The sequence below is a fragment of the Poeciliopsis prolifica genome, unplaced genomic scaffold (assembly GCF_027474105.1).
Source record: "Poeciliopsis prolifica strain line A6 unplaced genomic scaffold, Auburn_PproV2 SCAFFOLD004, whole genome shotgun sequence".
Classification (NCBI taxonomy): domain Eukaryota; kingdom Metazoa; phylum Chordata; class Actinopteri; order Cyprinodontiformes; family Poeciliidae; genus Poeciliopsis; species Poeciliopsis prolifica.
The window spans coordinates 13673601-13690522 of NW_026562379.1; the positions used below are offsets into that span (position 1 = coordinate 13673601).

Sequence of the window (16922 nt, forward strand, 5' to 3'; positions counted from 1 at the left end):
GGCAGTGTAATTTATGCCCCACTGGTTTAACCTCAACAGAAAAGCATCCCTTGTTTAGTGGAAACCTGCTGTTCTGGGGATCTCTGTAAATGATGCAATTTTAAAAGCAATCAGCCCAGTGAATTAGGGAGATTTAAACAACTGTTGTGGGGTCTGCAGCTAATTAACACTAAATCTAACTCTGATCCATTAACTCAGGATAATCTGTAAATTACCCGTCCAAGGTGAATTCTAACACAACCAGCTTGAGCACTGTCAGCTTTAGATAATGTCTCTACTTAAAGTCAACAGGGAACATTTCAAATTCTTGCGAAACAAGCCCTACAGAATGAAGCTCATTCAGTCATAGAAAATCCATATACAATTATAGTAAAGCATTAAAAAGCTGTAATTACTGGAGCCTAGACTGGTAATGTCATTCTCTTTCACAAACCATCAAAATGTAAATACAACAAGGATTGGTGTTTATTTACTATATGCAGGTCAGTTATGAGTAACCATTAAAGCCCATGTAATGAAAAAGCAGTGTTTGTCTTGCGCTCTGTGTCACTTCTGTGCAAACAACTCCTATGTTTTTACTTGTAGTATAAAACATTTAGTATCAGTCTCACTGCAGAATCTTATCAGGACACATTAGTCTCTGCTCATCTTTTATCTCAACTGGGATTACAGTGATTTCCTACAATGCTTCTGTGAGCTGCAGACAACACAGACACAAGATAACACAGCAGTGAGCATACAACTGAGTATCAGCCCAGTATTGTAATCATAGTCTGAGCTGATAGTGTTATTTTAAATGATGCAGTCACTTGATTGAGCTGATGAAGTCTTTCACAAAGGAAATCACCAGGACAGAGTGAGCTGTCTGTCACCCTTATCCGCCATCAACAAAAAGCACTTAGAGCCTGTTACTGAATGCCATCGGTGCAAAAGTGAACCTTCCCCAGCAGAGAGGTGGTTCTGAGCCTCGTCCTCCCCTGTGATTTCCCACAGTGGGGGAGGCCGGGAGAAAGGGTAGGTGTGCTAAATCGACAGAACTGGTAATAAATATCCCTGCTGGGAAAAAGTCTTTGGAGTATTTTTTTTCTACAGGTAAAAAAAGAAGGGAAAGTTAGGAAAGGCAATATATCAGCTTTAGAATGTGGGTCAGAAATATGGCGCTGTCTCCAAGAGAAATTACAAGTTCAAATCGTATTAGTTACCATAGTCTGTTTGTTGCTCCACAAATTGGCTTTGGGATTATGTTGCTATATGGATGGTGTAGTGAGGTAGCTGTATGTTTCTTAAGTGTTACCCCCAAAACGCTTACATGATATCCAGAGGGCCCATGAGGACACCAGTGTTCTCATGATAGCTAACCCAACAAAAACGTAATTGTCAGACATGTTGGTGAATTTAAATAAAGCTATCTTAGAAAGATGCAAAGACCGAACTTATGTCAAGTTCAAAACACGTGGAGATGACAATGTAGACACATTGTGAATGAACCAATTCGACTTCATTTAATGCATGTTACAAAAAACTTAAAAATTGAGTTTCGAGATGTGCGCTCATTCTATTGTTTTCATTCAGGCTTTAGGCTTGTCAGGTTTTTAAAATCATAAACTATTTTCCCACTACGTATAAATAATCCACATCCTAGTGTTTTTCCATCAAATAACACCCCAGTTAACTACATTAGCTGCTGTGGTTTAAATATGACAAAATGTGTAAATGCTAAATAGTTAAACAATATAACACTTCCAAGGCAGAGGAGATATCCTCCGTTTTCATCTCAGTGGTCTGATTTACAAAAACAAAAACAGAAGACGACAGCCTCACCAGCTGCATTGCTACTTTCTACTGCAAAGAGTAAATTGTAAATTTGTATCCAGAAAGAAGTTTTTTTTCACACAATATTTTTGCTGAGTTTACTCTTCTCATACATTTTTTCATTTTTTGATGAGTGGTTCACTTTTACTGTGCATTCATATTGGTCAAAGCACTTCTTCATTTGTTGAGCTGAGTCCTCCGAGAGGCATTCAGAGTCATGTTTTCCATTATAATGACATCATGTGGGAAAACGCATCAGAAGTTCTTCCGGGAGTTTTCTTTGTCTATTTTTCCAACCCTTTTCCTTATGTTGTGAAAAAAAATTACATCGCCATGAAGACTGAAACATGACAAAAGCTATTAATCACTACATGCTGTTATATACATGGTATTATCTTCATAATTATTAATACAAGTCATCAACCATAATTAGAGTGCTGAAATTGCTGTTGGAAAAAGTGTTGCACTAGATTTCAGAAGTGCAAATGCTGAATGTGTATCTTCTGTTAATTAAAAGCGACCACCCTAATTGCTTCTGTAATTAGGAAGCACTGCACTTTGGAAAAGAATGTAAAATAAAATCTGTGGACTACATGTATCTAAATGAACATTAATCAGTAGGTTCGGCTGAAGTCACTTCCAAAATACAAAAAAAGGGAAAAATAACATAAAAAGCACACAAACAAAAGCCTCATACTTCCAAAAAGAATCAGCATGGAATTTCAAAATACTAGAAAACATTTATTGATTGTAAAAGTGCGAATATTTGTGTTATCAGTATAGTTGTCTTCTTCTGAGGTTACAGAGATTTTATACTTTATGTTTGTGTATCTTGGGTTGTTTACATGCCTGTTTCCTAGTTTGTTTCAATTAAGTTTTCTTACAGATCTCTCTTTGCCTTTGGTTCTACTTTGCTAACCACATACATCACCTACATCTTGTCAGCAGTTATGCTTTTGTTTTTACTTTTACTTTTTTTTTCTTGTTCCAGTTTTGCCTGTGGTTACTTTCTTTTGCTTTGTTTAAACTTGTCCATTTTTTATCTTTGTGCATTTTGCTGCAAAATGAAAGTTTGATAATTTTTTAACTGCCTAAAACCAAAAAAAAAAAAAAAAAAAAAAAAAAAAAAAGGTCAGAGTACACATGGATAGCTCTAGGCAACACAGACGCACACAGAACAAATAACCATCTATGCGGTCACAAATAAAGCCAATTTAGAGTGGACAACTGAGCAAGCGCACATGTTTTGATGGAGGAAGCCGGAGTCCCCATGTGAAATTTATTGCAGTGTGAATAAATTTCACACTGCAAATCCTCACCCAGGATTCAGTGCAACATTTGACAGTATTGACCACAGGGCTAGTCTGTACTAACCGCTAAGCAGATTCTACCTATAGCGGAATAAAATAACACAATTCAGATAATCTAAAACCGGTCTCGAGGGACAGACACAAACTATTCCAGAGTTGGGCTGGGTTATGCACTTAAATTATTATACTGGATGAGGTTTTAACCTAAAATATGGATGAACGTGATTAATGTCTACCATAGAATAAGCAAAAAATAACTTGTGGGTTTTTAAACAAGTAACTTTCTGTAATGTTTTGTAATTTTAATTTAATCTAATTCTACATTAGATTATCAGATAAAAAAGTAAAAAACTTTTATCTAGCATTTTAATTATCACTATTGTCTGTCTATGTTGACTTTTTCACTAACTCTTTGGTCAAAAGGTGAATACTGAAGTTAGCTAGCCCAGTTGTTCACTTCAGTTGTTCTGGGTCTCATCTAATCTGTATCCCTGGAATCAGAACCAAACATGAAGCAGCAGGATTCAATTTGTATTCTCCAATAAATCAAGGCTGGAAATTCCTGATTTAAATGGAACTCAGCTTTTGTTTTTTGCTAAACTGAACCTGATTTTTAGTCTTTATTTTATATGCTTTTTGGAGATTTTGATGTTGGCATTTGAAATAATTTTATGTTTCTTACTTGTTTGTTATTTTATGTTTTAAATATTTTAAGCCGTAAAACACTTTAAATTAGCATGTTGCTAAAATATAATATACATATAATCGTGAATTGCCTAATGATATCAATAACACACATCATTTCAGAACTTTCTATCTTTCAAACGATGGTCTGTACAAAATAATGAGGATATTTTTCATCTAATATCTGACCAACAGCTTGTCTAAACAACATCTGTCTCAAAATGACTTGCTTTACTGAAACAAAGCAACAATTATCTTGGTGACGGATCATAATAATTTCCTGTCAAGTCATCGAGGTAAAATACAAGAGCGTGAAAAGCAATGTTCTAACCAGAAAGACTTTAATATAACTTGGAACTAAGTAGGGAGATCAAGACAGAGAAACTTTCCTCTCACTCCTCTCCTCTGAGCTGTCCTTGAATCAGGAACACGCCCCAGCTGCTTCACTGGAGCTGCACGGCAGCTCTTTACAGGGAGGAATGACTGGGAGACGTGGGCAGCTCCCTAGTGTGAATCTATACATATGTGAAGCAGCCCGTATCTGGGAATGAGGGAGTAGGCTTAGTATACCTCTTCAGAAGAAATCAATGTTTGAAAGAAAAGAAGAAGAAGAAAAAAAAAAAACATACGCACAGAAAGCTTCATTCAAAGCAACATATGTTAATGTTCTCTGGGCTCTTGGGGGAGATAAAAGGTTGATCCAGACCTTTTTATTGGAAACTGTGTGCGACATAAATCATGTACCAAGAAAATGGAAACAATAACTCACCTTTCGCTTTGCTTTTTGTCCCAGCCACTGATAGCATGAGGGGATAAAACAAGAAAACAATAAGTTAGATAGGTGGGATCAAGACTTTCTATTGATAGCATTGTGTGCTTTTTTTTTTTGCTGGTCTACTTTCCATAGTCAGAAAACAACATGACTGAATAGTAGAAACGGAAGCAGAAAATAGGGCTTAATTAATGTTAAATGAAACAATGAAATCATAGTTTACAAAAAGCCAAGAAACATAAATATTATCCCATTACTATTGCAAAAAACTCATAAATGGTCAGTTGCATTTTTTATTGTATATATGATAAAAACTAAATGAAGAAAAAGTTATAATCTACAAACATAAATACATTTAATCTACATGTGAATGGTGAATTAGGTTGTAGATTTTCTTACTCAAAGGGTGGAGAACTATTCACATAATATTGCAGTCAATTTGTCAAAGGGCTTATAAATGGAAAAATTCTGTTTTTGTGACAGCTTATACAATGCATGGGTTGCTGTATTATTGACCTCAGTGGATGGGGTACAAGAGAAAAAAAATTGCTTTTTCTACAGTCCAAACTGCAAAATTAGATTTTGCTAGAGAACATGACGGAAGCCTAATGAATATTGGGAGCACGTCCTTTACTATAATGAGAACAAGATAAATATGCTCAGCTCAGATTATTTGGCATGAACTTGACCTGGAATTCCTGGTCTAGGAAGTGAGGAACTCTTACCATAATTTAATAATACGAAGGTTGCAAAGTGCAAAAGCTTTTGGGACATGAAATTTAAAGACATCACCAAGAGCTCATGTGAATGTACTGAAATATGAGCTGACAAGATGACTTCCATTCTCCTGAAGCTTGAGAAAGGAAGAAAGTTCCAGCACAATAACAATTCAAAGCATACCACCGAAATCAGACAGGAGTTTCTAAAAAAGAAAGTAAAAGCTTTGACACCTTTTGGGTATTATGAAGTGGAAGTCGGAGAAACCTTCTTCCCTGCAGCAAAAAGAAGCTGAAGAGTTCTGTGAATAATGGTGGAACATGTCTGCAGAATTTTGTGTACAATTAGTGCATTCTTTGGTCATATGGGCTTGAATAAAAAAAAAAACTAAGCTGTCACAAAGAGTCAAAGTTAGATTTGCCAGCTTTTTTTTTTTGTAGAACTGAACACTTAAACTTTTTTTTGACAATCCTTTATTGTAGACTCATTTTATTTTATTGTGAAACAGAAGTTTTATTAAGAGATTATTGAGGAACTGAATAAACAATAGCTATCATGATTTTAATTTATCAATCAATGATTTGAATGCTCACTACTGTTAGACTATTTTAAACATGTCAAAATTTACTCCAATGCCCTCTTAAGCAAGCATTGGAGTAAATTTTTTACCTTTCTGTTAAGTGACATGTTTCTTAGTGTTTTTAGTATAAAACTGCAAAGTCTGAGGTAAAATGTAATTTACGAAGCAAATAAATTCAAATATTTTCCTCTTGCAAACAGTGCTTTATAACAGACGCTTTTTTACAGGAGCAATATGCTTTTTTGTCCAGAGCAGCAAGTTTGCCATTTGTGCTTCAGAAGCACTTTCTTGCTTGTTATGTAGGAATGGGCAACCCCCAGCGGTACGCACAATTCAAGAAAAATATAAACTGATGACGTACAAGTTGACGTCTGATTTGTTACTAATCCAAAAGGCTGCTTTGGTGATTTTGGATTGGATTTAACAATCACTACTACGCAACGTTGCGCATGTAGACAGATCAAACTTCCAGCGAATATTTCTAACTTTAATCAAGATTCTTTATAACACAGTTTGACACTTACAAAACTTTTGTTCTGTGGATTATTCCACTCTTATTACAATGATTTTAAACAAAACTTGTTTAAAAACACTTTGTGACAAAAAACACAATTTGTTAAAGAAAATGTTGAGATCATTATCAAATCAGTTTTACACAAATGACTTTTGCAGGGGGATTGGGAAAATAAGGGTTTACACCATTTTCTGGTTGCGAAAGCAAATTGAACTATTGATTTACTTTCACAAATCAATAGTGAAAGCAAATCACTATTGCTTTCAGTCATTTGCAACAGTCACTGTCAACCATTAACCAACGTTGATGGTTGCTCTATCAACCATCAACAATGGTGATGGAGCAACTGTTCCTTCGGTAAAAGAATTAATTAATTTGCTGCTCTACTAAATATATCACTGTTTTTTTTATGTTCATATATTTTTGATCATCAAAGTAGAAACATGAACAAATGAATGATAGGACAAACTCGTCAGTGTTATATTCAAATGTTTTCTTTCATTATATCTGAAAGAAAACATCAATAAAAGAGATCAGAGCAAGTCCCATAGGTTATACAACTCTGCATGTGATTTGGTCATACAGCTTTCTCTCAACTTTAAATCAGCAGACAATTCACATCCTCAGGTAGAAAATATCCTTAAATATGATGAAGATGAACATTGTCATTTAAATGGATAGGTAATTTTTAAACTGCTTTTTCAAATGCAAAAAAAAAATGTTCTTAGAAAGGTGTTGGATGAGGCATTAAGTTTAGTGCTTCAACTATTCAGTGCGTGTTTGAAACTAAGAGCTCTTTCATTCCAATCCAATGGGAAGAGCAAGCAGCCCTTCCTGCTGTGTCCCTTCACATTGGATATATCTGAGGAATAAAACAGCACCTGAATGTGTTACGATGGCTTTTAACTCTCAGTTCAGATGTGCAAGCTGCACCTGTGCAAAATGACTTTACTTTGCATTACATAATTGATTTACTGAAAGAGTCTGTCTGTCGATAATTCAAGTAGTAAGTAAACACTGCATAGTCTGAGGTAAAATGTAATTTACGAAGCAAATTTACTGGTGGTTCACCTTTAGTTGTCCAACAGAAGTTGTAGCTCAGATTTGTGTTTTGTTGTTGTTATTTTAAGTCATACTTCTGTGTTTTCGAACAAGCAAGTTATATTCTTAAAAACTTTTATGGTAATGGCATTGAGTTTTTATATACTGCCTCACAACAAAGTTCTTATATCACACAGTTGCAGCTGAACAACTGTGTAATATGAGGAAGCAATAACAATGATTGATGGAGCAACTGTGCATCTTGCACTAAAAACAAAATTGTCTTAGGCAAATTTACAAAAGACACATTGCAGACGCTTTTTGCTTTCTAACACCTAAAGCACTGAAATGAGAGAACTTTTCCTGGATTTTATCATAAGATATAAATCTAAAACACTTCACCTGAATGAATTTGAACTGCTTTATGTTGGGATTGCAAATTTCTTTCACAATGTTTAAGTGGTGAGTACAAATTTTATTTAATTCAAATTCAAAAATATTTGATTAATCCCAAAGGGAAATTAAATGTTGTAGCTCATATTAATTCAAAATTATTCAAAGAGTTGCTGTAGATATTGATGGCTCTGGGCAGGAATGAAATGAATTAATTCAATTCTAACTTCTATGGACTAAACTCAGAAGTAGTTCTTGTTAAGAGTGCTTTTATATAATAAAACTGCTACTATACAGCTGTAACTATATTAGAATACTATGTTGACATAAGCAGAAGATTGTGAATTATTATGAAATGATGAAAATAATTGTTGCATTCCAGAAAAAATTAATAAGTCTCATCAAACGTGAATTAAAAATTGATGACTTGTTTTATGCCCATTCATGAAAACATGTTACACATTATTTCAGAATATGTTACTCATGCTGAAATAATGGTTCTTTGCAACAAACAAAAATATTAGATCCTAACATTCTGATGTCTTATTCATGGCTCTGATATTTTTTGCTGTTGATGTGAACCTTTATCTGCTGGAAGGATAGATTTTTTTTCACATTCAAAAAATATGACTGTGAGGTTGATCGGTCTCTAAATTGCATATGGCTGTGACGGCATGTGTGTGTACATAATTTTTAGCCAATATGTCTGTGTGTTGTCCTAAATTAGTCTGTGGAACCTTCTGTGGACATATACAATAGACGACTGTATAAGTAATTGCATCTTTTGTAAAGTAAAAAAGAGAAAACAATTTTGTATGTTATTCTTTTCCAACATGCTCTTTGGTAGTCTTAGATAATATGTTATAAATGAGCAACTTCAGTTAATCTATTCTGTTAACTTCATGACAGTTTTCCCCTTTAAATGTCAGACTGATCTGTCATTCAAAAATAAATCAGACTTTCTTTTTTATTCGGCTGCTTTTACTCAAAGCTGAGTATCGTTTCTCTTGAACTGTCTACCAATGTTTGCTCATGCTACATAGAAAAATCAATGCAGATGGTATAGTTTCTGATAGTATTCCTATTATGTCATCAATACTAGCAGCAAACTTTTAGTGAAGAATTGTTTGGAATACAACTTTTGCTGACTCTATTTTCCAGTTGTCATGAATGCACACGTTGCATGCCTATATGATATTTAGCCTCTTGGAGACTCACTAAAGTAAAATGGACAATAGTTGGTCATGATGCCAAAGGGCACAAGAGAGTTTGAAACAATGTGATCTCCATTAAATTTTTGAATCCAGCTCGACTCTTAAGTACATATGAGCTACAGGCTGGGCTGAAGTGGCCATGTGTGTGGAGAGCTGGAGAAAGCTGTTTTTAGGAATTACAGCTAGAATTAAAACTGTCTGACTAAGCATAAACTGAAATGCAAGAGCTTCCACAGCTTTTTCCTTTTATGACAAGGGTTCTTCTAAAGTATAATCATTCATTGGGTCATAAAATAAATTCAGCAGTCACTATGGCATGTCACCTTTTTGCAATAAAAGTTTATCATCAAATAAAAATGTGAAATAATTGAGTTCACTGAGCCTCAACAATAGATAGTTACTCACAAGGTCCTTTGAAACTGCTTGAACTTATTCATTGGATAAAAAACTTAACACAGTATGACGTGTCGGACCCAACAGTGCTGTTTCTGAATCAACAAAGGCCTGAATCAGTTCTTATCTAATAAAGGACTGAGTCAGCAAAATAACAGTTATTGGATTGTTGTTTTATTTTTACCGAGCAATTTTTAGAGTGACATTACACTCAGTTTAACAGATAACAATTTTGATGATCATTCTTATCATATTTCTAAAGACATGTACATTGCAAAAGCATTTGTGTTAAACAGGCTCATCAAAGACATGCTTGTGTGTTTATCCACAGTACATTCTTGATAAATGCTGGGAATATTCCCTTAGAGGTTATAAATACCCCATCTGTGGTAAAGTACTGCATGCCCATGTGTGTATGAAATGTTTTATTTATTGCCAGTTAGATGAAAACGTTTTCTCATGCCTTATGTGTTTAAAATTTAGAGCAAATACAAACCAAAGTAAAAATAGGGGTGATTTTGCTCATGATAATACTTATAGCTGGGGGTTATACTGAAACCTTGTGGTAAAAAAAAGTACTATTTTTGACTTTAAAATAGGTCATTGGCAACCTGACATGTGGGAAAAGGACAAAATGCTTATCTGTGAAATAGGTCATTTCTTGGTAATTTGTGACCAAACTCTTATCAGATGATGAAACCAGGAACATCAAAGTTGATGCATGCCAATCTAATGGAGAATTTGTTGTTGTTTAGCACTCATTCATCTTTTCCCCAAGTCTTTGGTTTTACCCGTTTTTGTTTGGGTAGGAAGTTATTAATCTACAACTTCCCTGCAATAGTGTTGACAAACTCAGAAGACAGTGATAAGAATCTCATTCCTGTGAACAGAATGTGTTTGCTCGCACACAGCAGATATATTGATAATTTTTACTGAGAAAGAAAAAAACCTTTTGACATTCCTAAGAGAACTTTTACTGAGAACCAATAAAATACCCAAACACCTCTATGAGATTTTATATACTATAAATAAGATCTCATAGTTTAATGTGTCAGACATTTAAGATTCAATCATAAGTACTGCTGTTGAATATGTTATGTCTCATCAACCAACCAAACAAACTAAAAGAAATAATTGAGTAGAGATATCCAGTGCCCTCTGTTGGGAGTCATTTGGACAAAGAAAAAAAATCATTTGAATATAAGAGGCACCAGAACTGACATTGGATACAAGTTGCAGGCTGCTGTTAAACAAAACTGGGTCTCTTTGAAACCTTATTGGGGCCACAAACTGAAGTTGACATTCTGTTTTAAAAGCCCATTGTTTAATTATCCTTATGAACTGTTCTCATGTTCTGAAAAAATAAATTTTTGGTTTCATTAGCTGTTATTTTTCAAAAAATAAAGAAATAAATTCCTGAAATACACAGCTGTGTCATGAATCTACATAAAATGAGTTTCATCTTTTTTTTAGTTAATTTACTAAAAAAATGTTATAATGGTCTATGTCCACTTATATATTTCAAAACATATGAACTTTCAAAGTCCCATTTGAAATTGACTTATCAAAGGGATGTCACAGAGTAAACAAACAATTAGTTTGGCACCTTCAATATGTTAGTACTTTTTTAGGGTCTAATTTGAATCAGTCAAATTGAGTCGCACATAGCAATAACAACATTACCTTTAATAACCCTGAATAGGCTTGACTAATGGTTTTGATATATTGCTTTGGACTAAGCGGTTCTTTGTTGTTTTGATTAAGAATAGAAAAATGCTATTTCCTAATGAACCTGAACACATCCAAGTATTAAATAATTTCCAAGAAGAGCACTTTTCACTTGACACTGAAAAACATACATCACTTAAAAACGCACCAGACTGACTTACATTTTGAAGGATAATTGCCTCATCTTTGCTTATCACAAACATACAATAAAAAAAAAAAATCCACTTATTTGCAAGTTAAAATGATGCCAAAAGTGAAGAAAAAACACAATGATTTAATGCTTTTAGTTTTATTTTAAAGAATGAACTAAACCTTGACTATGACTGAAGGAGAACAAGCACAGGGCAGATTAATGTAATTTGTTGAAGACCACAATAACAAAACAGATAGTAGCACATCACCGACTTAAAGATAAGAAAGAAAATTGGAAAAGGAGAACCATAGCAAGGGAGAAAGATCTGGTAGTGGTAAGCACAACCACCAGAGGTGTAAATCATGAGCTCTCAGCCTGCATCTTACATGTATTTGAACTGAAAAAAAAAGTGACAACATCCCATCATCATCTGTCAAACACATTTCTATTGTGTGCTGCTTGTCCCTGTCGTGATGAGTTTAACCAACCACTGAGAGGTTTGTCTTCCCATAGTGAGAGGTGACCTCAGTCCCTCAGCTGGCCATGACTGAGGTCACTACTCTTCCTTTGCCAATGTCCCACAGCAAACTCTCCAAGGACAATCTGCCCATAAGTAAACATTTGATGGGAAAGCACTTCATCTTCTTGTCAGCTAACATCCAAATGCCCTTAAGGGGAAATCATAAGATAATTTCAGTGGTAAACCTAGGCAGTTATGTATGGTGGTGGCTCTGAAAATGACAACAAGAAGGTGCACAAGTTGTACCTGCTTTGTCCAAACTAGCCATCTTATGTATGTAAAATAGAAATAAATTGTTTTGAAAACTGTTTTTGTAGGGAAACATGAGGGCCCTGTCAGCACTGTATTGCATACTAACAACATTAATTAAAATGGCTGCTGAAAACATAGTTAATATTAACAGGTCATGCTACCTCTATAATTTAATTGTTAAACCAGTCGGCTTTACTGCTGGAAGGCTCAAAGTCTATTTTAGATTCATTTGTTTAACAGAGTTGAAGTATAAAGTTTTAATTAGTCTTTGTCAAACCGCAAACTATATCTATATATATACATATACGCACGGATGATCACACATACACACACACACACACACACCCCACACACACACACATATATTTATATATTTCATTTTATTTAATTTTTTTATTTTTATTAAATCTAACCAAGATGTTCAGCCTAAATCAAAGTAAATGCATCCTAAAAGGTTAATAAACAAGAACATGGCTAAATGAGAATAGAAATGTTGCTTGCTTTTTAGAACTTTCCAAATTAAGATAAGGATTTATTTACTAGAAATACATAGATAGAATGAGGTTTACAGATGATATTGCTACGTGAAGAGTTCTAATCACTGATAAAAGAAACTATAGACTATGGAAGACCCATCTGTTGTACATTGATATTTTTGTAACAAGACAGTGAATCATTTTGTCATACGCCTAATTAAATAACTTTTATACTCATGTACATACTTTTGAAAATTTCTTTATTTCTGTTTAGTACATTGTGGAGTTATTGAGACAAATAATTCTAACATTGTTCAAATGTCATTTCTAATTTGAAGTAATTGTGCATTATTACCAAGAAAGGTTCATACAATACCCCATTTCCATTGATTATGATTCAGATCCCCATTTAGGGGCAACTATTGCTCCATTATGATTAACTGTGGCTACTGATCAAAGAGAAAACACTAAGTGGCCTCCTGCTGATATTATTCATTTGAATCACCTAAACCACAATTATTTTATGTCATTAGTTGCCAAAACAAGTGTGAAACACCTCTTATGTTAATCCAAATTTCACATGGTTAATGTGAAATTTACACTTTTCTTTTTCCTTGCAGTTCTGCTACAATTGTTTTCAAAACAGTTGAGCGGCAAAGCAGAAATTTGTCAAACTAAAACATTGGTTTTTAACTTTACAGGTTTGTGATATAGTAACTCAAGCACGTTTTTCAGCTGTGTCAAGTGAGACACAAGGTCAGCCAAAGTGTAGTCTCTGTCCATAAGCATTACCTGTTACATGTAGTGTAGTGTGCATGCCATGCTGTGCATGCCAGGAGGTTATGCTTCAGTCCAGCTAAGCTGTATTTGATGTAAACTCAGATGTTTCGAAGTAATTTTAGAGAGCCCATCTACTCAGCCACTCTGCGCCAAATCAGGTTTCCTTCACTTACAGAAAATTGCTTGACATTAGGTGACTGCCCAGATGCCTTGCTGAAGCCCCACGCATGCTGATTAGAGTCTCTGCCTAAGGCGATCCAGAATTCCTGAGTCCTTCCAAGTCTTTGTGCCACCGCCAAAGATAACGGCAGGAATTCACACAACAGCTGTACACTAGTTCATGCCAAGCATCTTGCAGAGGCTGTCCAACTACATATCTATATGTGAAACATGAAGGAAATGTAGACTAAAAAAAAATGTAACTTGTCTGCAATGCAAATAATGATCAGAAGACAAGCCATCAGTTAAAGCTGCATATTTTGCTTCAAATTAGTTGATAGAAAAAAAAAAATCTCATCTGAAAAATGTTTCCTTCACTGAACAGATCCTGAGGGAATATTTGTTGTTTGGAAAACACCAACAAACACATAACCTTGATAATTAGTTTCCTTTAGGAAAAATAGAGTAGAAATCTGAAATTGATCATGAGAGCAGACCTTCAAACAGATGAAATTATTTTCAAGGGATAACGAGACATGAGAAAATTGCATTAAGCTGACCAAGTGAGAAAAAACAAAAAACAGAATAAAATTTTTAAAACTAGATTTAAAAAATGATATTGAAATTATTTTGATACAAAAAGCATTACTGTGAGTTGAAATGCGTCTTTTAGTGGTGAAACATGTTGAGCTCTGCAAGTAATTTTATTCTATGATTTTTAAAGCAAATGCTTGTTGATTAAAATGTTTTTTTTTTTGTACTGAATAGACAGTTGAGGCAAGTTTCTTTACCTTGAAAAGTGTGACATGTTCATCTTCCTACTCCTAGAGAATGAAAAACTTTTAGAATACTGAATAGGATAAGATGATCCAAAACTCTAAAACACCTGAAAACTAAAGAGAACATGTTGATATTGGTAGGTCTAAGATGTGCTTCATCACCTTCATAGTAAATCAGGTACTTATCATTCAAAAGAGTTGTTTTCCATGTCAAACACATACAGTCCCAAAGACTGTCAATCTCTGGAGATTAATCTGTTTGATTTTACACAAGTCATCCTTAAAATATTCCATCTCCTTACGCAAACCTGCCTTGCAAATCATTTGGGCTCGCAAAGGCTTTTGCCAACATTACATGAGCCTGAATTGAAAACTTGCTGATAATTACAAAATACCATTCTGAAGGAGGCATGTTTCATGCAATTCTTCAGTAGCAAACTTTTAACATCAAAGCCAAGTAGCCATTTATTATATCTGTCATGAAAATTGTCTTCATTATCCCTCTATCATAAAAAATACTATATCCAAATAAAATACATGGCATCCACGACAAATATCATATGCAGCTATTCTCAGTTTATTTACTTTTTAGATATTGTTTATGCAATTTGAGCTACATGGTGGTGGTTGCATATTCCCTCCACGCATGTGTGGATTCTTTTCGGGTTCGCCAGCTTCCTCCCATGACTGTGGTAATCCATAGCCACACTTTAGTCCTGACCGGACAAGAGAGTACAGAAAACAGATGGAGGGACCTGCAACATGTCTGCAGCTAATTTTCTGGCCTTTAGCACTTAACAATTGTTAGAGTTTCTTAAAAAAAAAAAAAAAAAAAAAGAAGATGGCAAACATTGGCACGAGGGAATGACAAATACCACGTAATGACTTCCCTTTTCAGTTTGGGAATCAAATTTATTCCCAGTGTCAATTTATTTATGTAGCAAATGTATTACTTTTTCCTTAAGGCAGACAATTACATGGCTTTCCCTATGTCAAAAAATAACACAGTTTACAGGATGAAACTTAAATTTTAGGGTTAGTCTTAAAACCGTGATAAATAAGAATCATAATAAACCTCTCAATTGTTTTCCAAATTCATAAACTGTAAAACTCACTTTTTGTTGGCATGTTTGTTTAATTTTCAAAATAAAATTAGCCTTTTGAGGGACACCCCTCTACAATCATTCCCATTGCCAGATTTAGATGCTGATGTAACATTAGGTAATATCAGAGCACAACTAGCCAGTTTTTTTCAGATTCTGTGGAGAGGAAATACCTTTCAAATATGATAATTTATATACTAAATGTTTGGAAGTATAATGACAATATGGAAAAAGATGTAGCAAACATTACTCTCCCTGAAATCCTGCAGCTCAGAAGAAGGTAAGATTTATTAAAGTGAATATTTCAACAGGTGGTATTTCTTCTCATTTGCAAAAAAAAAAAAAAAAAATCTCTCAGTTCAAAGCAAATTTTGCCCAAGGTTTATGATATTCTTTTGGCATTTAGAAAAGGAAACATTCAAGCCTGAGTAATGATTATACAGCACAGATCCTGGTACTGCAATGACAAATGGATCAAGCTGAGTTTGCAGCCAGACCAACAATGTGGCTGTGAGCATAAGCCTTAAGGTAACTGAAGAAAGAAAATGCATGGTTTTACCTTGATGTTTACTTTTATCTGACCTCTGTCCGAAAAGAACATCCTCTGACATCCACAGAGTGCATTCATAAATTTAATACATTATCGCTGCATCCATAGCTTCTTCCAACATGTTTAATACTTAGCTACACCATCAACTCCTTTTCTCCATGTTTAGTGTTTTAATTTTCCTTGTAAACTCTACATGTGTATCATTAGCTTGGAGTGATGTTTAAGGCCAGAAAGTTAGAGAAGTAACTTTAGGCAACTTACTAATGTGGTGACGGTGTTCTCAGAAAATCATTTTGACAGCTTAATTATAGTAGTATAGTTTGGTAAAACAGGACCTGACTGCTTCTATCTATGTTTTACACAGTATTGTAGTAGTAGAGCCTACAACCAATCACCAATTGCTTGGTCAAATGGAAGTGCCAGTACATGCCATTTTGCAGCAAGGTTGTGTGTACACATGCATGTGAATGACTAAATGAATTTTAAATGCTGCCAGAATTTCACTTTTTCTATTTGCAGTTTGTTTCACAATTAATCTCTGACTACATTGACCACATGAGACTTTTAAATCCTTGAGTTGGGTTCTGGTTTATAGGGTCTCCAAAATAACATTTTCTGCTCACAATTGGACAAATCATCATACTGTGACTGTGATAGTCACTGAATACGTATTACAGCTTGGGTGCAATGAAACCACTGTCATGTTTAAGGCAGAGAAAAAGTCAGCAACACATTGACCTGCAGACTAGAGAGAATCTAGTGAAAAATTGAGTATCGAAGGAGAAAAAAAAAAGGCAACAGTCACCTGACCAGAGACACGCCCTGCTGTGGCTAAGACGAGCTGTCTGCTGGAAACGAGTCAGTTGCCACACTGAATGCAGTTCCCTGACAGGTTTGGAAGTCGGCTACACGGGGAATCACTTGTCGTTTGATAACAGACACACCATGATCCAGCAACACGGGAACCACTTGGCTGACAGTAGAAAATCTCCTCACAAAACATCAATGGCAC

The 16922-nt window shown here is 34.7% G+C and overlaps 1 protein-coding gene across 3 annotated transcripts in view; it reads right to left on the reverse strand.

Moving 5' to 3' along the window:
* The window catches only part of cadm2b (cell adhesion molecule 2b), a 144709-nt gene that overhangs the window by 45907 nt on the left and 81880 nt on the right, over positions 1 to 16922 (reverse strand). For 2 of the 3 annotated variants that reach the window (XM_055028764.1, XM_055028763.1), the window contains exon 2: positions 4576 to 4602. The exons of the other annotated variant lie outside the window; for it this stretch is intronic. In XM_055028764.1, the coding sequence (XP_054884739.1) occupies positions 4576 to 4602 (27 nt within the window). The remainder of the gene's footprint in view (positions 1 to 4575; positions 4603 to 16922) is intronic. 3 annotated transcript variants of the gene reach the window in all.